The 22766-nt window shown below is 42.6% G+C and overlaps 1 protein-coding gene across 1 annotated transcript; it reads right to left on the bottom strand.

The window, feature by feature from the left end:
• Positions 1–2922: 2922 nt before the first annotated feature.
• LOC111219809 (somatostatin receptor type 2-like) lies at positions 2923–11556 on the bottom strand. The gene is made up of 4 exons (XM_022742603.1): positions 11159–11556; positions 8259–8892; positions 7349–7674; positions 2923–6408 (listed from the first exon to the last, which is right to left on the bottom strand). The coding sequence occupies exons 2-4, from the start codon at positions 8644–8646 to the stop codon at positions 5977–5979; spliced, it is 1146 nt and encodes a 381-aa protein (XP_022598324.1). The 5' UTR covers positions 8647–8892; positions 11159–11556; the 3' UTR covers positions 2923–5976.
• Positions 11557–22766: the final 11210 nt, after the last annotated feature.

Here is a 22766-nt window from a genome sequence, read left to right as displayed (position 1 = left end):
CTAAAGTACAACTCTGCACCTTTAGGCATGAAACGCTGGTTTTGGATGGTGAGGTGACACAGAAGGTGAGCTATGCAACCCCTCCCCATGCAAGAGCAAGCAGAGGATACCACAAAATACATAGAGTTTTATTTATTGAACGGTGCATTCTTCGGGAGTGCACGTTCTAGCCCTTCGCAAATGAACTTATGTTTCTACAAAAGAAACTGAGCACAAGAAGGCAGAGGTCCGTCCCCCCCCCCGCCTCTGCCTCTCATCTGTACACTATACACTGGCAGGAACTGGCTAGACACCCAGACAAATGCCCTTTTCGCATTCGGCACTGAGCTGTACTCAGCAAGCATGGAGCCAAGATTCACGTCAACCCAAATAATCACAACTTTTTTTCATTTTTTTTTTTTCAGAATACAGTACGACCTCATCTCAGAGACGTATTTAGGTCTTGATTTCACAAAATGACAAAGATAGCAGCCACAACAGCCGTCCTTTCAGAGCTACATTTACATTGGTTTTGGCACAAACTGCATCATCAACATCTATTAAACATCAAAATGGTTCATTAAGTACATTAAGTATGTCCAAATAGCCAGCGGCGGTGTGTTTTCCTCAGTATGGTTCCCTTCATTTCAGCTCAGTTGAGTTTGGGTGGGTGTAAAATGTTTATCTTTTTTTTTTTTTTTCTTCACCAGCTGTGCACGTGAATAAGAGAGGAATAGATAGACAGACAAAGAGAGAGAGAGAGAGAGAGAGAGAGCGCAAGTAATTAACTGGATGACGGGAAAATAGTTCTTGCATTTCAGGCTTGAAGGCGATAAATACCTTAACTGTAATGGGTGAGCTTGTGAAATGAGTTTCTTCTGATGAGACACACACACACACACACACACACACACACACACACACACACGAGTGTATTCACAAATGCAGATATAAAGAAAGAAACTGCATGTCACAGGATTTCCACGTACCGTAATCAAACTATAATGTAATGTAATATATGTCTCTAGTTGTCCGTATCATCGCGTAAAAACCTTCGGTGTTGGACTGCTTCACACATTCACAAACACAGTCAGCTGGGTCACTGTGACTCGCTGACACAGGACAGGTCATCCTATCACCCTCTGCATTATTCAGACAAGGGTGCAAGGAGCTCACGTCTGTGTGACACATTGAGAGCAACAAGGCTGAAGAGTGTGTTGTCTGTACGTACAGTGCAGTGTATTTGAAAGCACATGGAACTGCACCTACACAAATGCATACAAATGTCTGTGACCACGACTGTGCACGTGCATGTGTTTATTCCTACTCTGACCCGGGACTGAGGGTGGGACTGACCCTGCTACGAGTATTACAACAAGCAGTGACAGCACAGAGGAAATGTCATGACAAATTATATGCTTTGTGTCACGCTAACGACAGCTATCTTTGTGTGTGTGTGTGTGTGTGTGTGTGTGTGTGTGTGTGTATGACCTCACATAATTATTTTCTGCAGTAACCTCTCAGGACAAGCCCCGTCTGCTTCCTCATGCCTTTTGATTGCACTGATTGATGGCTTCTGACTTGACCGATATACTCGGACGAAGCGAATCTGACACTGCAGCATATGGTGGATTGGCCTTATTACCCTTATAGAGGCTTTACAGTTGTTTGACAAATCTCCCAGCAACCAGGTGTGGCTCCATCATGGGGTCCATTGCCGAAGTGTCAGTGCACAAACAGCCTGATAGCTAAAACGGAAATGTATGTCTGCTGTAGATGTGGGCTCATTCAGTCAGCATTAATGAAGTGATAAGGTTTTCAAATTCATCTTATTGTGATAATGTCTTTTATTGTTGCTCCTCTGGCCCTTGCTGTACTAGGAAGCTGTAGCTTTGGAGAGCCAGCCCAGTTAACTAAACAAACTGCTGTTGTTTTACTTTGCTAATAAACCAGCAAGATCATTTCTAAAAGCATGATGTCAAATGGTAAAAGTTCAGGTTAGAGGTTGATATAAGGTGTAGACAGTAGAGACATTTCCAGTTCAGCGGTCAATATATCATTAAAGTATCCAATGTTTTTACCTGTGAAATAAAAAAGGGGGATAGTCATGTATTTTGTTGACCGTGGTAACTGTTGTACTGTAATAAACTATTGTGAAGGCCAACTGATAAAATGACGACTCCCTTTGAAGCAGGCGTGAAGTCCTATGGTCTACCTATTCCTCAATTATTTATATTCCTTTAGTTCATCAGGGTCCACAGATGAAGACCGTCAGGCAACTTCTACTTCACTTCTTCCAACATAAAAACATTTTTTTCAAGTTCTTGCTGGAGGGCTTTTTTTTGTTTTTGTTAGTTTACTAACAAAAAAAGGAAATCTGATTAGATAACTCTATTTTGATGGTTTTTGCTTCACTTCTGAAGCTGCTATAGCTAGCAGTCAGCCCCCTCTATTGGCCAAAACAAGTGCAATGCTAGATGTCTGTTTTTAATTACAAAACGTTAAAAACGAGGACATTTCCAGGGAAATGGGGACATCTGGTCACCCTAGGTTGATTACCAAATATCTTCATTGCAGCTATCTCAGTATGGACAGTATGTAAAAATGAAAAGACATTACAATTCAATGCTAATTCTCAATGCTAACATCAGCATGCTAAATGCTAACTTAGACAATGCTTACATGCAGATATTTGACATAATATATACTGGATGGACTATCTTTGTTTAACGTGTAAGCATATGCTAATAGAGTGGGAGGAGCTATTTTTAGAGCCCCTGATTCTGGAAATAAGCTCCAGTGTCATGTGACGTGACGGTTGGAGCGCCTCTACAGCTCTACAAGCCCGTGTACATAAAAACCTAAAGGTAGACATTAACAACGACCCCTAAGATACAAGAAAGATTGAGTGCAGTGTTGAGAAAATGCAATCTGAGGCTTAAATCAGTTTACTTTTAATTTCTTGGTCAATTTGAATGAATTCAACAACTACAGCAAATTGTTTTGTTTTCAAATGTAACAACACATTTTGAATTAGCTTTCGCTCTGATTAAAACTAGTGGCCATAACATAAACCTATAGGACCATTACATCATCAGGGAGAGTCCCCTGTTTGTATGTTCAGCAAAATTAAGAATATTGTTTGATGAAAAAAAGGAAATGGGAATAAGGAACAGGGAAAACACTTAAGAAACCAGCCTTCTTCCCTCTTCCCAACTCTTATAGCACTAAACACAAAGCACAGCTGGGGCTGATGGGAATGTCATTAGTTGTGCAGGTACTTGCTTGTAAATCAAAGTACTGGACAAATTAAAAAATTTGACCTGATGATTGTGCTTGATATAAAGTTATGGGAAAATTAAAGGAACCGTCAAAGTGACTATATTTCATCCTGAGGGTAGAGTGGATGACTATACCTAATTTCATGGCACTCCATCCAATAATTTTTGACATATTTCAACAGACAGCCTGTCATTGCCTTCACTTGATCCATACCATTAGCATAAGCTACACCAAAGCTAAAGCAAACAACAACAACAACAAAAAAAAACAAAAAAACATGGGAATTTCCATGATTCCACTGATTGACTGATTACTCCATTAATCAATCCGTCCTCCTGATGTCCCTGTCGCTCACCACAAGCCACTAAATACACAGAGTACAGGGATATACTGCAGTTGCATGCACACTTAACTACACTGAAGCTGCCGGCTTATTGCTTTCACTTTTCATTCAGTGTATTGAAGGTCGAGGGCTGTGAGTCAATGTCACGTTCATGGTATGATTTTTGTATTTCTTGATTTGTAACACTTGACAGTGAACCAGTATGTGTAGGTTATAGTGTTGAATGGTATCCATAGAAACAAGCATCATTGAATCCCCCAGCAATGTTGGTGACTGTGGAAACAGACGTATGTTGCTTATGACATTACTGTTTTACAGTATTTTAGCAGTGTTTGTCCTTGGCGGGAATGTGCTTTATGAGGAGTCGGTGTAGGAAGGTGAAAAGTAACATTAAATCCACAAGTTTGTAAATTATATGTACAATCTGATCAAAGTCTGTCTTTTTCCAGAAGAGGCGAAGTGGGAAACACCACTAAAATACATTATGGCCGGATGCACTTCCCGCATCATTAGCTAATCTTGTGGCTCAGTCTTTTTTTAAAAAAAATGCCCCGAATGTCGAAATATAGTATTTGAGTTCATGTTGTGTTAATATGAGGCATACTTAAAATCAAGTTATCGCAAACTGGCACATAAAACTTGGGATGTGTTGGTGTTACTCCATCACAGGAGTAATGGTTGGTACATACATAATATACAGAGGGTGGTAGGTGTGGGGTACCGGGCCATGGACTTTGTACTTCACGTCCCATAAACTCAAGACTCTGTCAAGTTGAGCTGGAAAATTACTATGAATTTGAAGTCAACCAAACGCACTAATCAATCAATAGTGAAACGATCAGTTATCTGTCACGACAGCACAGAGATGCAGTTTGATGTGTAGATACGCGAGTGAAATGAAACCAGCTGCTGTCGGTCATTGTTTCCCAAGAACTGGCAACCTCCAATACATCCATCAGAGGGCTTGTAACAACATGTGAGTGTGTTGTAATGGGATTTAAACAAATACACAAACTTTACTTTCTTTCTTTCTTTCTTTCTATAATCTCCGTATTCCCCTCTCTCCCTTCCACTTGGACAAAGTGACACATTTTCCTGCCTTCTGTGAAAGTTAGACATTTTTGCAAGCGAACCAGATGTGCAGCTGAGGACGGTGACCACATCTCAACATGAAATCAGGAGGAAATCTTACAATGTCCAAACACAGCACTTTACAAGAAGTAGAAATGGGCTCTTTATAACTGCATCACTGGCACGGGGGGGGGGTTAAAGACCGGTGGGGAGGTAAAGACCAGGACACAGTGAAGCATAAAGTACACATGATGGTTTCACAAACATAGTTTCGATGCTATTCTTGGTGCATATCACAACAATACAGAATTTTACAGCAGGGTTTGGCTTTGAAATCATTTTGGTTGGGACATGAAGTCGTCCATGTGTAGACTCCCCCACACACACACACACACACACACACACACACACACAGACGTAGACAGAAAACCATTTCCTATATACAAAGTCATGTTGTTATGAACTGAGCAAGGCCAGAGTGGCTTCCGCGACATTGTTCCGTCCTTCCGTTTAATCAATAACCCAAGATGTTAAATTCAAGCATTTACGGATCAATGCACCTCCAACAGAGGTGCCAGCTAGTGAGGGGAAAGAGCATCCTTTGTTTGTGGGTATTTATGTTTGCAGGGGTTTGCCATTTTGTTGCCGCGTCGATGTGTCAGACCAGACTAATCAGCTTGTATGAATAAAACATGACCGTATTCGTCTTTGGGGTTGTTGGTTGCTTTTTCTCTTTCAAAGTCTAGAGAATTGCAGTGCTAGCTGGAAATGTTTGGCCGACTTCTTCAGTAGTATTTTCACATTCGGACAAATCAATGTCGAACCCTCTTAGCTCTGGAAAAAACTCTCTCCACCGTGGGTGAACTGTTTCCCCCCAGTGGCTCCACAGCAGTCCGCTCCCTGATCCTGCGTCTCGTTTCGATTGTGGTTCAGTCTGCGTGTTTTCTGACAACTTGATAGAGGCCCAGCTGGTGAGCATGAGGGGCAGTTTCATTTATGTCTGATTTCAACAACTGTTGTCTCTACAGTGTTGAAAATCCTTTCAGTGTTGCTTCACCTCAGGGCTAACCAGCTCGAGTTACCTCATTAACCCAAATATCAAGAGTTTTGAGCTGGAGTCAGTGTACTTTCCCTGACCTTTGAAAACCCTTAAGAAATTGTTTATTTTTCACTTAGACTTTGTTCATGTGTCAGTGTCCATGAGCAGCAGCTATTACATCATCCTCCTGCCCCCGCATCTTTGAGCAGGGGTCACTCGCAGTGCACTGGCTTCCCTGGATGTGACTGCTGCTCCTTCACCCTCAGATGCTGGTCTGTAGCTCGTTATTGAGCAGGGCAGCATTGTGAGTCTCCAAGTTGGCGTTGATGATTACTGCGTCGTTAACCGTTCTGCTCCTGTCCATCCTGCTGTCACTGCGCTCTATCTCGTCGAGGCCTGCCACCTTTTTCAGGCACAGAACGTTCTGAAAGCTCTTCTTGAAGTTGTCCGACAGGAAGGCGTACAGGATGGGGTTGGCGCAGCTGTTGGCGTAGCCGAGGACCACGACGAAGTCGAAGGTGCTTTTCACAGCAGAGGTGGGGTTGATGGAGCCGGTGACGGAGGTGACGTTGAAAACGTAGAACGGCAGCCAGCAGAGGACAAACACCGCCACCACGATGGACACCATCCGTGTCACCTTACGCTCTGAACGTTTGCGTTTGGTGGAACCCACTCTCATGCCAGAAGACTTCACCTAGCAAAAGGAAGGACTGTCAGTGGCTTAAAACCTCACAATGTTCACACTGTGACACATGGAAACGTCTTAAATAGTTTCACATTTTAGAATCTGTAGATGTCAAAGGTCTGTGAGAGTTTATGTTGTTGAGGCTAACTCGGCTCAGAACGTGAGCTGGCTGCTCACAACATTAGTAGGCTGCCGTCATTATCCCTAGATGAGAGGATTGATACCACTCTACTATCTGTTTAGTATGAGCTAGCAACCAGAGATGTTTAGTTTAGCTTAGCATAAAGACTGGAAGCAGCTAAACTACCTCTGTCCAAAGGTTAAAACAACAATCTGTTCCCAAACTGAAATGCAAAAACATGACGTTATGGAACAGAAGAAGAAAACTCGGCACGTCGCTTGTGTTGACTCTAATAAGTGACCAGCTCTAGGTCAGGGTAAATCGTGTTTTTTGTTCCTACCTGACATAGATTATTTTTTCCCAAATGAAGCCATTGTCAACATTTCTGTAAAAATTCAAAGAATAACTGTGAAATAAAAAATTTCAGTTAGTTAGCTCCTGTGCAAACACACGAGAACCCTGTGGCATATTATTGTATAGAATAATAATAAAGTTAATAGTAATCTATAGAGCATCATCGGCTACTTTTTGATATATTTCCTATATTTAGCTTCGGCATACTTTAACATAAAAACATGCGCTGGTTTCAGAGTTGACGAGACTTAACTACACACTGCTGAAACAGTGACATTTTAAATTTAGTAATTTATCCGAATTCACAAATGAACATGATTTATGTGGCCAAAATAATCTGTTTACTCGTGAATGTTTGTTCATCATTCTAGTGCCACAAAATAACTTGTTTTTTAAATTTTAGAGGACAGTAGAGACGACAAAACAGAAACGAAATTGCATTATAATGTCACACGTGCAGAGGCGGGCTCTCACCTTGACTATAATAAGCAGGTAGCACAGACATATGACTGCCAGGGGCAGGAAGAATCCGATGAAAAAGGTGTAGAATATGAAGGCTGTGTAATAGACGTCCTGAGGCTCCGGCCACACGATGCCACACACTGGCACCTTGTCCAGGCCGCTGAAGATCATGGTTGGCAGGATGACTAACAGCGACACACTCCAGACTGTGAGGTTAATTAGCTTGGCTACACGGGGCTTCCGCCATTTTGTGGATTTAATAGGGTGGACCACAGCCAGGTATCGATCGATGCTCATCACCATCAGACAGAAGATGCTGGTGAACTGATTGAGAGAGTCTGGGAGAGGGGTGGTGGAGGAGGACAGGAAGCAGGGGAGTGGGAGGGGGGGGGAAAGAACAACGTGAGTTGAGGTTGTGTATATCGCGTGGTGAGTAATCATTAATGCTCAGATGAAGAAGACGTTTGTGTGACTTCTTGTGACCTCTGAAGCTCGCTAAAGAAACACGCCGTCCTGTAGCTACTGTGTTCGATCAACACTACGGAGGAGGATGTCAAGTTGTGGTGTTGTTGGCGGTTACATGACCTTATAGCATTAATATTTCCCAGCCTGTCGTTGTGACTTATCATTTTACACTTAAAATGTATAGATGTCTCTGTTTTGTTTATGTACAGATGAAACAAAGTGTTAATTAGTGATGTTTACAAGTGTGTTCCTGTGTGTTGCTAAGGTAACAATCTCTGGCTCTAGCTTCATATTTAAAGGGACAGATATGAGAGCGGTAGTCATCTTCACATCTAAGCAACCCCCCCCTCCCACCACCACACCCACACCCCCAAATAATGAAGTCAGGATCATTTCTCTGAAAGTGCTTCTTTGCCCCAAACTGCTGCTGGTGTTTTGTGACGTGCTCCACACCCACCTACAGTCATGATCACCCTGCACAGAGCCTCTCCAAAGGGCCAGTGCACCAGTGCCAGCTGCATGCCGATGAACGGCAGGCTCATCATGCACAGAACATCTGCCACCGCCAGATTCAGGATGTAGATGTTGGTCACCGTCTTCATCTTGGCATAACGCAGGATGACGTAGATGACCAGGGCGTTGCCGCAGAGCCCCACGGCACACACCACAAAGTAGATGAAGGTGATGACGACAGAGCTGGTCTTGTCCTGGTGAGGCTCTCTGGTCTCTGAGATGTTCAGATCCAGGTCGGACTCATTCCCTTGGATGTAGCTGTCGTACAGGAGGGGCTCGGGGATGGAGGTGTTGGGGGGAGTCGAGAGGAAGGGCCACTGATCTAAGGCCATGATGGCGGAGAGGGTTCAAGGGAATCAAAGGATTCTTAACATCTAAAAAATGGTGAGGTGTTCAGAGACAGTAGATATTAAATAAGAGAAATAGGGGTTGAGGGACCTCAGGTGTTACATTAGGCCTGGGCCACTGGGAGTTTGAGAGTTCGGGGTCCGAGGCCTCGGTGCTCTGGGTTTTCATGCACGAGGAACCACAAGTATCACATCCCAGCTGTAGAGATGTGGTGAAAGAGCAAGATAGATCTATGGAAAGACAGACAGCAGAGTGAAACAACATTAAGTTTGGCGGAGAAACGTAGAATATATCTTTAGACAAAAAATAATGGTCCTTTAGGATCCATAGCAACAGTAGCACGGTTACTTAACATGACTGTTTTCACACCTTTAATCAGAGTAACATGTAAAATACTCTCATGAGAACGCTCAAAATATTCTCTCAGGGAGAGGAAGAAGTAAACGTGTTGTCTGTTGGCATAATGTGTAGTTTTCTAAATATAACATTTGGCCATTTTCTCCTTCACTTGAGAAACAGCAGAGACAGAGAAAAAGTCGCAGGTGAAACAAACACAATACTGGAGACTTTTGGTTTGTTCCCGAGCCAGCAGTCAGCAGGACACCTTCCATGACTCAACATCACCCCAAAGACATTTAAACAACATTTATGTCATGCACACCGATTTGCATTGATTTTGAAATAGAAGGACAATATCAAGTTTAAAATTTCATAAAAACCTGCAGGCGGGAGTCACTACAAAACTCACTACAGAGCCGTATTTGTACCTGTACTTATCTGTGTTCAATGTCAAAGTTTCTCTTGGATCTCCTCTGCTCTTTTTTTTTTTTTTTTAGCTGTGTAACTCTGTCTAGACCATAAATCCCGTCCATGCTACACTGAGCCCAAAAGTCCAGGTCAGGCGTGTGCATATGTGTGTATGCATGCCCCCCCCCCCTCCACCCACCCTGTGTATGCATACATGCAAAGACGTACGGCCGCGCTGCCGAAGACAAATGTTTATTCAATTGATCTCGGGGACAAACAGCTCTGACACTGTGGCAGTGATCACTCACTCTTCTCCTGCAGTGACAGCAGCTGCCTCGACAGGGACAGCAGTCCAGCTCTTAGCTTTCATAATGTACCTCAATTTCATGCGCCCGGCACACGAGGACCCACTTTGGACAGTCCGCTTTGTGCTGATGAGGGGTACAAGTAGCTGTTAGCACAGCAGATGAGGACCAGTATGACTGTGTCTTTGTGTATGCATGCAAAGGTTAGCATGGCAGGGTGGCGGCTCTGGGGGATTAATAATATGAATAAATAATAATTTCTTTTATAAAATGTTACACAGCATGATCAGTGATTACCAGAGCCAAAGGGAGTGTCTTCAAACTTGGCGTTGAACTAAAACGCTAACAACTAAAACAACCATTAGATCATCGGACCTGTCACCGGTTAAGTTTGTCAGCCAGTTTCAGCACTGTTGACAGAGAGAGAGAGAGATCAATATTGGCAATTCTATTCCTCTAGTGGCCATTTGCCTCTGAAACAGTGGAGGTTCATCCACTATCACATGGTGCATTTGACAACTGCAAGGCTGGCAAGTGGCAATTATCTGCAGTTGGAACTTGTGTCAACGTGATTTGAGGAGCTGCTGACCAAGCTGCACCTGATCAGTCTGAGATCCAGTTTTAATGGTCTCTGTTTCTTGAAAGAGAAACACTAGAGCGGACACACTGTTGATCTGGCGACACCTGTGTTTACGGGTGGCAACAGCGGGTGCAGGAGCGGGTGAACCCTGCCACTAACAATGAGAAACCACTGAGGAGACTGAATGTCATTACACTGAAAATACTGAAAAATACTTGAAATAAATCCTATCATAAATGGAAAAAAAGGATAAATACTATCAAAATGTCATGAAAATGTTAAGAATTATTTTTCCTACTTTCAGAGCAAAATTCTGAAATCATTCAAATCAAATCACAAAACAATGTCAGCCTTCATAGACAGGTAGACAGGTAGACAGGTAGACAGGTAGACAGGTATCCGTGGAGCTGCAGTAAGAGTGAGTTAGTTACAGGGCAAAGTTCACATCCACAGTCCACTGAACACAGCATTTACAGTTCAGGCTGTAATTACTTTACTTTTTAAATTTAAAAACAATCTCTTCAGTCTCCCTGAGACACTGAGCAGAGATAACTACACGTCTCCGCTGGACCTGCGTCTGTTTCAGGCATTTCAGGACACCGTCCTCCTCCATCCAAAACCCAATGTGAATAAAGCGCCTGGTACCAGTTGGGGTTCGGGTTTTTTGTTGAACTGCGTTTGGATTAAATAACCGCCGTGCCATGATTTAGCGCACGTGTTTATTTCTTCTTATGAGGCAAAAATCGAATAAACTGCGCACGAGCGAGACAGAGTCCTCACAGAGATGCCAATCAATGGAGACAAATAAAAATAAAAAAATCAGCAGATTCTCTTTTTTTCTTTTTAACCAACAGCATGACTTACTTTTTAGACAGTAAACTTCATCCTCATATCATGTCCACAGCGGCGAGATGTCCCTCAGCAGCGAGCACAGAGTCCAACCGCTGCTGCAAAGCTGCATCCCGGCAGCGTCTCCATCCACCTGCTCCTCTTAACGCACGGCGCTGGCGTTCAGCCGCCCATTCACCGCCTTCACCAGAGCTTCTGGTTAGAGCCAACTACTACTACTACTACTATTATTACTTCATCTGTCAGGTCATTTTTGTGTTTTACTTCCAAGAAATATTCCGAGTTTATTTAGCGAAACTTTGGAATGAATGGGGGGAAAAAAAGAATGAGAAGAAAAAAAAGAGCCGGTGTGCGCTTCAGAGTGCGCTGCGTCCAACGAAGAAGAAGAAGAAGAAGAAGAGTCTTGGCACCGAATCTCCCACAACCAACAAGGAGACAATCAGAGCGGCCGAGCGCACGACTGCACCGCAAAGAGAGAGAGAGAGAGAGAGAGACGGTGAGCCCGTGTGCGTCAGCGTGCGGCAGTTTAATGATTTTGAGTCATGCGTATTGAGTTTGCTTTCTATCATTAAAGACTACAGTCCTGCTTTTCTACAGATGTATCGAGATGAACCAAACGAAGAGCAGAATATTCCCTGTTGCACGTACCTGAACTCTCCCTCATTGGTCCTCCAGCTGAATCAGGAACGTGTCTTTTCTTGTTGATTCTTGCAGAGTTGGTGCAGACACACACACACACACACACACACACACACACAAAAACCCCAAGCTGCCACATAGGATGATGCAGCAGTTAGACCGTCTGTTCACAGATGCATCAGCTTCCACTGCAATTACTTCAAGTGCCCAGGCCTCGCAGGCGCAGATCACAGTCATCCGTGCACATTCTTATCATGAAGCCGGTCCAACTGTCCCCCTCTCTGTCTTTTATAAAGGGGGGGTTTTCGAGTCCAGTGCAGATGGCGGGTATCTTCCGTGACCTCTTTCAGCGGAGAGCTCCATGAGAAAACGTCCTGCCACTTCTCTCAACATAGCAACAACACAAAAGTGCTGCTATTATTGATACCAGCTGCTGTCCCCATCAAAGATTAATACTTCTATTTATGTACTAAGCGATAGGAGGATGTGAAGCTATACTCAGAGGACTAAGCATGATGAAAGAAGTGAAGAGAGGGAGGGAGAGGGAGGGAGGGGAAGGGTTTGTGAAGGGTTCTCGTCTTCAAATCTCATCCATGTCAATGAGTGTCCAGTCAGGACTGTTTGTTGGTTCAGGTTTGTGTTTGCTGCGTTTTGAGGTCAGCAAGTTTCCTGGGTGAGTTCATTGCTGTGTGTGTGTGTGTGTGTGTGTGTGTGTGTGTGTGTGTGTGTGTGTGTGTGTGTGTGTGTGTGTGTGTGTGTGTGTGTGTGTGTGTGTGTGTGTGACACTGAGAACCTCATCCAAGCAACAAGCTTCTCACTTTGTTTTGAAACGAGCAGAAAGTGGCACCGTAGCTTTCTAACACCATCAGAGGAATAGTTTGACATTTCAGTCTTACTTGCGTTCTTGCAGAGAGATGAGAAGATCTACTGCTGTCATATATGTTCACTAAGCATTATATGAAGGTAACTGTTTAACAAACATGAAAAAATACTACTAATAATAATAAACTTTATCAATAAAGCACTTTACAGAAAGAAAACGGCGAATTAAAAACAGCAATAAAAACAAGAGAAAAACAAACGCATCATAAAACAGAAGTAGCCTAAGGTACATGAAAATAGAGATTGTCCGTGTCATGGGAAAATATATTACAAAAAAAACCAACAAAAACATTTCAAACATTCATGAAAGCTTCCCAATAGAAGAATGTTGTCCGGAGAGTTTTAAAAGACAGTAAAGTCACAGCCTGTCTGATCTCAGCCGAGACGAGTTGGGATCGTTATAGCACAGACACAACACTGGGTTAAATTCACCCGCTACCAACGGGTTGTCCTGACACAGTGTTGATTATTATTCCTTCATTTTAGTTTTGGTTTATTAAGCCAAACTAACATATGTCTGTTCTGACTGAACTCTGGTCCTTTCAGTCGCTTCTCTCCAGTCTCTCCACTTTTGCTTCTCAACTCCATACTTTTATTTTTTTTTACTTTTGTTTATCTTCAACTCACACAGATCCATCTTTGCATCAATATTTCATCCCCACCACCCCGAGGAGCTTGCGTCTCATCTTTCCGTTGACTTCTATGCAATTGTACCACCTCTGAAATCCATCTTGGCTTATGTCCAAACACACAGTAAAGGTTACGTGAGGTCACTGCACATAACACGTAACACTGCAAACTATCGTTTTAAATTCAGCAAAGATGTATCATGTTGTACTTTTGAGCTTTAGAAGTGCTAAGCTAAGCTAAGCTAAGCAGCTGCTGGCTGTGTCCTCACAGTAAATGGAAATATGATTGTGCTGTCAATCTTCTTGATCTCATCTAGTTCTTGGCAATGAAGCAAATAAGCATGTTTTTTCCAAAATGTCAATATCATTTTGGGCTCCAATCAAGAAGGTTCAACACAATCATTCTGTCCTTGATCTTGTTCGTTAACCGAGTTTATTAATGCTATAAATATCATTTAGGAACGTTTCAAAAGTGCTTCAAACATCACAACTCTGGAGTTCATTAGTTTGTTTTGTGTGTGTGTGTGTGTGTGCGTGTGCGTGTGTGTGATCAGTAAAGCAGCACTTATTTCAATAAAATGTCCGTTATTGAAAATGGAGTCTGCTGCTGCGCGGTACCACCGCCCACAGAGCGTCCTGCTGAAACAGAATGATCAAAGGGAATCAAACCAGTCAAAACTGGAACGTCACTGAGTCAGGCGCCGGGTGTTGGGCCACGGTCTCCTCTGGATACTTTGGTGTTTTAAAATGCAGAGCAGTGTGCCTTGAAATTGCTGAATGTCAAACTTTCTCTGCGCTTTCCTCTCTACACACAAACACACACAGACTTGTACGTCATTGCTCAGCAGCCCTCTACTTGGCCTTGAACTCTGACGCACGTCGGAGTCAACATGGAGCCTAGTTTGAAGGGTAAAGGTCCATCCATGATAAGACCTACAGATCAGATCTCAAACTGGGATCTGACGGATTCGCACACTCCCGTTGTTCAGGCGGCAGCACATAATAACAGAAGCAGAACGCAGCCGTCTTCTCTGTATGGACCCAGCTTTCATTCTAAATTAGGTGATTACAGCCATGATTGTGTACTTTGTTGTTGTGAGCTCTGTCTGACATGTTGCGCCGCTGACGTATTGTTTTCTCTGTTTAGACGAGGCGTTGCTGGAAAGAGCCAGAGAAAAGTGCCGAGCCAAATCCACCTCTTTTTTCTTTTTTTTCCTGCAGCCCAGCAGCTCTTGCCCGTTACCCTGTCATGAGCTTCTCAGCCACACACACACACACACACACACACACATCTCTGACCGATTCGACGCTGCTGCAAAACACAGAGCCTTGACGTCGCACTCGTTATAAAACTCAGTAAATGTTCAGTGTCACATGATTTATCTGCTGTTTACCACCTCGACTCCTGGTGACAGTGCAGCGCCACAGCGAGCGCACGTCAACCAAAAACACACAGCACAGACCAACCAAAAACACAAAGACCGGTGCTTAAGGTCGTAGAGCTGTGAATGTGTTTTGAGTTTTTCCCGTCGGCCCGCGGTGACGGCCTCAACAGAGGATGTTACCTGAGGAGATAAACTCCCTGCTGCTCGGCTGGAAGAGAGAAAAACCCTCTGAGTGTCGGTGCTCGTCAGTGTCACTCTAGGTCAAGACAGATGTGTGGATGGTTTGACCTGACAGACGATTTATGTTTGAATTCTTTTTGGACCTTATGTATGGACTCTTATTTATATTTTGAAACTACTTACCTCGTGTTTCTCATGGTTATTTTACTCACCGTCTTTGTCCCGTTTCCCTCCTTTTGTGATTGTCGGCCCCGCCCCAAACTAAAGTGTGTGCAGCTGCTGGGGTTTTTAACCAAACCCAAGACAAGAGAACATAATACAGTGAAATCCATCTGTGCATCCTGCGCATGCAATGTGTGTGAAGATCTGTTATCTGTGTGTGAGTTCAGTTTCATTAGGTTTTGAGACATCCTGATGTTAATATCATTAAAGCACGCAGGAAAGGAGCTAAACGTGTTATCTGCATAAAAAATGACGACCTTGTGTCTGTGTAACGGCGGCAGCATGTGGTGGGAGAGCGCTGATATACAGTCGACGAGCTAGAATTATAACAAAAGGCAGATAGCATTAAAACGTGATGCAGTGCAGATCAGATCAGTCAATGCAGTCTGGCATTCGAACTCGCCCTGCTGCTCGAATTAAACTTTAAACACTCTCCAGTCTCATGCTCTCCACAAGCAAGTTGTGAACTTACATAAGAAATCTTCACTCACCCAGACAACACATGATGATATCATGGCCGCTGAAATATGTCTCGGGCACAAACCTCCGAGGCTGTGCTGAAACATTTCTCAGAACGTGAATCACCCTGATGACGAGCGTATTACATGCTACTGTGTTATTGCTGCGATGGGACTGTGAGCTGTCAGAGGACGCGTGTTTCGTGGGGCCTGCGTGGTCACATGCTCAGCACATTGATGCAAAGTACCACTTGGCTTAATAACAGGCATATATTGTTGCTCTGATGGAACGTTTTCATGGTCCGAACCTGGATTCCTGGAGCTTTTGAAGCCAGTTAAGCTGCATTTTTAACAATGACTGTCTGTGTGGGAATTATAGTCATATTCTGCCTTTGGATGTTTCTTCTAATCGCCTTTTTGTTTTGTTTGTTTGTTTTTTTATTTCAATTTGTTCTCAGCAGAGCAGTGCATCATCGTGGCATTGTAGACTTCAGGCACAGGGGCAAGACAAACAATTTCCTTTGTGGCTGTAGGGTGTGTGTGTCTGTGGATGTGTAGGGTGCTGCCTGTAATACTCATTAATATGAACTAATACAGAACAACAGAACATGCTGCCAAACACACGCGCTTCCCATGCGACAGATGTATATGTATATGATATAATTTTAATTACATTCAGCTTCATCATTCATGTTAATTATTATTAATGACTGAGATGTTGCACATTGAAGGGTTGCAGATCACAGTCATGTGGTATTACTTTGATTGGCTGATTCAAACAAAAAAAAAGATTAGAGAAGATTAATCAGTGCAAATATTAATTAATTCACATGGAAAAGAAAGAATCTTCACGGACAAGAAAAAAAATAAATCAAAATTTGCTTTTGTGAATTGTGATCCCTTCACAATAAAATTGCTTGTTATGCCAACTGGGATACCGCTATGAATGTTTTATATTCTCATCTTTCATTGTATGAAAACCACAGGAAAATAACACGCGTCCTTTTAGTTTTTATACAGAGCTTTTTTATCAGAGCTGTAACAAAAACCAAGGAGTGTTCACTGACTGCTGTAATTTACATATTCTTAGCATGAGATTATACACAGCCACAATACAAGTGGAAAGCGAGACTGGGCAGCATGAAAAACTCTGGCTGACTCTATTATCCTTCATTTCATCATGTAATCGTGTAATTCTGTGCTTTTTCAGCAGTGTGTAAACATTACTGACGGAGCTGTTCTCCTTCAATGTAAAACACTAGGAAAGAGATTCAATTTACATTATTTTCATCATTATAATTATGTGGATGCATTATAATTATGTTGTTCTGAAGCATGCTGGTCCACAAAAACATGACACGCAGAAATAGAGATAAAACGCAATGCACAGTGGAACGAGTGTTTGGTCTCTGGTGTAAATGTCTGCATCAACTTAATTAGGCAGATAACCGACTGGCTCCTCCCACCAACAGCGAGTCAGATACGTATAAAACCTTAATACAAAGCTGTCAGAGCAGCCAGGAGGTTCAGTGTTGAGTGTGAAAGTTCTGAAACAGTGGTCCTCCAGAATAATATCTAAATCCAGCTCTCCAGCTTTTTCCAGACTTTTCACCCCCGTCTTAAGGCCTTCGTCTCCTGATGGAGGTTGTTCAGTTGTCATGGAGCTCCTTACCAAACTGTTACCTTACTGACAGCTGTAAGAATAATGATAGTGACTTGGGATTCTGATTGAGATTTGACTTGGAACTTGTTTGTCTTGAGAGTTTACTTCAAAGTTGACAGACTCGACTTAAGACTTTATTTTTGGGGTTTTAACTCAGGATGTGACTTGAGACTTTGGAGGATTTTCTGTTTTCAACTTGGGACTCGACTTTGGCAACTAGACTTGTGACTGATGTGAGACTTACTTATGACGATCAGCGCCTTCTGTCCCACCTCTGGTTGAAAGCCTTGGAATAAGCTAATAAGAGGGCCTTGAGTTTGAGCTTATTTGACAGGAAAGAGGTTTTAAAATCTTGAACTAAAATAATTGAAATAAGGCTGTAGATCTTACTTTTTCGGACCATTATCTTCATTGCTTGTTGCCGTTGCTACTTGTATAAATCCATGGTTCTGAGCCCCAAGCAAGTCCCACAGAAGACTTATTATACATCCATGTTCAAGTCCACTAGCATAGCATTCATGAACGCGCAGCAGTTTACTCGTTCTCAGAGCCGGAAGTAACCCAGAAGCCGAGGCATCACATGGTTGCAACACTCCTCTGTACCTTTCCCAAATAAGGGAAAACTACGGTTTAAACGTGTGTCTTGCCCTTTGCCTCACTTCACTCATCCTGAGCTGGAACTGGATTTGGTTTCAGTTTCCTCTAAGTTATGCTTTTTTCCTGCATCCTTATCTTATAAGACCTTGGTGTCCATAACTACAGAAGATACAGGTGTCTTCACCCGGACGCTATCAGTCGTAATAGAAGCTAAATAGTGAACCATTGTCTTGGAGTGTAAGTGTGGGCTGAGAGAATAAGAAAAGACTAGAAGGGAGAAAAGCCTTTTACAATAATGTGTAATTCTGAGAACAGGTCCAGGAACACCTGTGACTTAAATTAAGCCTCCAGGTGACCGACACTTTTTGGATGAAGAACAGAAAATATCTGCTCGAACTGAGTGACGTTATCAAGACCATCGTGGACCCTGTGAGACGTTAACAGCACCTTGTTGTGATCGAGTCTGAAAGAAGTTCGACAGCTCTGCAGAATTAGGGTCAAGCCCTCTTACTATATTTAGAGATTATAAAGAAAGAGAGAAAATGTCAGAAAGAGAGACGCTGTGAAAGTGGAAAAAAAGATACGGAAAGAAAAATCAATAGATAAAGTGCAAGAATATGTGAAAATATGAAACGTACTCAACCACATTTTCACCTTTAATCCACAAAATATGGTTCGTAAAACCAAGATTAAGCATTGCAGTTTTAGTAGAAAATATAAAATCAGGAAAAGTAAATTTGATCAATGACGGAAAAAAACACTTTCAAATAAATGCACAGTAGGAAGTAAAGTCATTAAACGCATCCCCGTCTATTACATGACATTAAACAACATAGTCTGGTAACCAGAGAGAATTTGTTTAGAGGTAGTCAAAGCAGCCAGTCAGTCATACGAGCTGTACCGGCTGGTTCTGAAAGCCCAGCTCAAAGTCTCCAGTCGAACTGACACTTGAACGACTTTCCTGGAAGAGAAACTGGTAAAAATCAAAAGGCAGATGGGACTAAAGATTGGAAAATAAAGTGCAAACTCAAAAGTTGAAAACCTGTGCTGGAGAGAAAGAACCGTGGTCCAATGCACACTAGAGCACCAGACGGGACCGGCTTCAGAAGATGAGAAATCATTGAGGAACGTATTGATTCAGTGCAACCAGCATCACGTGCTCAGTGTGCTCAGTCTGCTGGATTTGCATAATGAAACTAATACAATAAAAGAGATGACCAAAGGCGCTTCAAGCCCAAACACTACTTTAATACCTCCAGGCCGGCGACAGCCAGAAGCAGAGGTATTGTCCGTCCATCCCGCCCTCGTGCACGCGATATCTCAGTAACGCCTTGGCTGAACTTCTTCAAGTTTGACACAAACGTTCACTAGGACTCAAGTATGAACTGATAAGATTTTGGTGGTCAAAGGTCAAAGGTCACGGGAGTGGTGACCTCACAAAAAAAAAAAAACAACAACACGGTTTTGGCCTTGTGAACGCGATATCTCCATAACAACCCTGAAGGGAACTTAACTGATTAGATTTAGTGGTCCAACAGTCAAAGGTCAAAGGTCAAGGTCACAGTGATCTCACAAAACGAAGGAACTGGGTCATTACAGTGAGAAGTATCAGCCACCTACAACATGATAGTCCTGCCTAAAGAAAAGAAAAGGAGGGTTTATTTCATTATCTGAACATCTGTAGCTTCTGGCATCTGCAAAATGAGAAAACATTTATTTCCAGGTTGCAGCAGCAGCATGTTTACTGCAGTTGTTCCTGTATTTAGCACAGACTGAAGATCCCATGGAGTCTCATGTGGCCAAATTAGACAAAAGTCAGTACCTTATCACTGTGAGAGTCAGTCCATCATCGGATCCCCAGCACCTAAAAACAGCTCACTGGTGAACCTCATTTGGTCCTGTGTACTGCCCTGGGACAATGTCCAGTGGGAATCTAGATTATGTTGTTTCCCCTCGAGGGAACGTAAATGAAGATGGATGGTTGGTCAGTTTCAGACACAGAATGAAGTGGAGGGAAAATACGCTTTTAGATTATGTTAAAAACAAAACAAAAACATCCACAGAGAGGATGGAGAGAGTAACTCAAGTGTCCTTGGGCAAAGACGCTGAACCCGTCTCGTCCATATAGAGCGCAGGCTCTGACACAGAGACACAACAAAGGGAATACAATTAAAAAGAAACTCCTTTCAACCTGAATTACGTTGTTGAAACATTGATTTAGTCTGTGTGATAAATATTTCCGTGCAGCAGCAGCAGCAGCAGCAGCAGCATTGTCCGTGTCCAAAGTAGTGCAGACATTACTCACTTTGCAACCCAGTCTGGAAATAAGTTTTTGTAGAAGTGACTCAGGCTCTGATGTGGCTAATATTATATAATGTAAACATTATGTAAAAGCAAAGGAAAGTTAATAAAAGTCACTGTTTTTTTTCTGTGAATGCACGAATCAGTTTTCTATCTCCTAAATAAATACTACCTTTTTAAAACCAAACACCAAACCCCAAACTTAGCTGACCCTCCAGACTGAATCGTTCCGTCTCTTTTTGCTCGGCTTACATCAGAAGTTTATCAATGTGCATGATTGGTTTGAATACAACCACAGGAATCAATATTTTCAGGATGGTTCGCTCTGTAATCTGTATCAGGAAATCAAATCAAATCAGCAAATTTGTCCTGTGCATTAAAATATCATTACTATTCACTGAGAAATTCAAGTAGAGGCACAAACTTGGCTTTGAAAAGGCGTACGTGTCATCAAACGTCCCCTTCATCGCTAACTTCAAACACAAATTAAGGTTGATCCACCATTCCTCTTATTATATTATAATATATATTATAATATTATCATCATTTCTCTCTGTAGCCTCTCCAGTCCGTTTCATGTTCATGTTCAATCCATATATAAAGCACAGGATCATTTACTTTACTGCCACGACCCAACCCATAAATTATTCAAGTGGAAAAATAATTGCATTAGTGGAACTCATTGAAAAGCTTTTTTGCTTTGCTTTTGTTTCAGAATCAAAAAGGCAGAAGTCTTTTCTTCTCCTACACGCAGAGGACTCGCACCTCAGATCTTCCCTCCAACCGTCTGAAAACACAAGTTTCAAGTCCAGAGTTGAAAATACTACTTATTGTACAGAAGCATGAAAAACAAAATGTGCTTTAAATATCGAAGATTAAGACGTTTGTATTAATTCCATCATTCCTGATCGGTCTGCAGTTCCAACCTCTTCAGTCCTGGGGGGGTTCCCAACATCGTTGTCAGGCCCCTCCAAGGGATTGTATTGTAAATCTGGTCGGCAATAGGAGATGAAGGGATTAGATTTTTGGCTGTCAAAGGTCAAAGGTCAACCTCCTAAAATACACTTTTGGCCTCGTGAACGCGATATCTGGAGAACTCGAGGGAATCCCTTCAGATTTGGCACAAACGTTCACTTGGACTTGAGGACTTTTGGGGGGGGGGGATGTCAAAGGTCACAGGGTCCTCACAAAACACTTAACAAACACTTAGCCGTAACTCAAAAGACTTCACACAGCAATGTTTAATGATTTATATGATGCTAAATAAACAAGGATGTAACCTGAAACTAGTGTGTGTGGCGGAGGGATACGACTGTGAAGGCGGTAATTCTGGTTTTTTATTTTTTTATTGATTGATTTTATTGATTTTCAGGGCTGTGCTCACTCTGGCAGCCCGGAGCACTGCAGCCTCTCAGCAGAAGGCGTCGTCGCGGCGTGTCCGGCTGTAACGGCTCGTTTAAAGTGTTCTGGCCTTTTACACTGACAACAAAAACCAGACAACAGCTGGCGTTAGCGGGTTTCCTTGTCCAGTAGCTTTCTATTTTCTTCTACTTTGCAAAACGGTTATGTTTCGTATGCTTTCTAAGAACGCTGCAGAGTGATCGTTCCTGGCAGTTTCTGTTGATGAATCAGTTGTTGGGAAAGGAGGCGAGGGGAATGACTGGAATGGAGGAGGAGGAAGAGGAAGAGGAGGAGGAGGAGGAGGAGGAGGCGGCGAGGCAACCATAAGAAATTACAAAATGCCTGACAGCAAGAGGACTATGTAAATTGCCTGATTGACCTTTATTGATCTTTTCCTCTAATCAAGTCATGGACATGCAGAGATTCTCTCTCTCTCTCTCTCCCCCTCCCTCATTCTCTCTCCCCCCTCCCTCTCAGGGGTCCCATCAATATTATTTATTGAGAAACCTCTCAGGCAGTTTGCATCTGGTCCTAATTACACGTAGAGGGTGAAGGTTGGATCAGTCACAGTAAAGAGGACCAATGAAAATAACTGCTGTCTGCCGGTGTTTTAATTAAACCAACACACACACACACACACACACACACACACACACACACACACACACACACACACACACACACACACACACACCTCAGACCTTTAAATTAGTCTGACCTTTCGGATCGTGGTGTTACGGTACACTGTTCTCTTGTATTATCCGGCACATTTGATTGAATGGAGGTTAATTGAACAGTTCACTTCATGTTTTGTTGAATCATGTAAGCAGTGCAGAGTTGTGGAGTTGTCAGCGCAGCCGGCTGCTTTTATTATATATATATATACAATATAAAAAAACAGCTGATTTTGTTTTGTGTCACTCCAAACGCTGAGGGAACACCTGCTGGCTGACGTCACCAGCCTTACAGTATTAGATTAATACTGAGGCATCACTGGATTAGCAGCATTGTACTTTGCTTTTAAATGGTAGATCAAGGGGGGGGGGGGGGGGGGGCTGCAACTCTTTAGACGCAATGAATATAAAAATGTTTATGTTGAATGCAAAAATGCAAAATTATTGTTTGTTTTTTCTCTCTTTTAATTTCCTAAAGTTTACTTTCTTTTAATCCTTGATTTGTTACCGCATATAGTTTTTATTTAAATGTAAATACAGGTCATGTGTTAATAAACCATCCTGTTGACAGCATTACAAAATAAATCCTTTT

This window comes from Seriola dumerili, unplaced genomic scaffold (genome assembly GCF_002260705.1).
Source record: "Seriola dumerili isolate Sdu_G_001 unplaced genomic scaffold, Sdu_1.0 BDQW01000068.1, whole genome shotgun sequence".
Lineage (NCBI taxonomy): Eukaryota > Metazoa > Chordata > Actinopteri > Carangiformes > Carangidae > Seriola > Seriola dumerili.
This window is presented reverse-complemented; position numbering and strand designations above follow the sequence as displayed.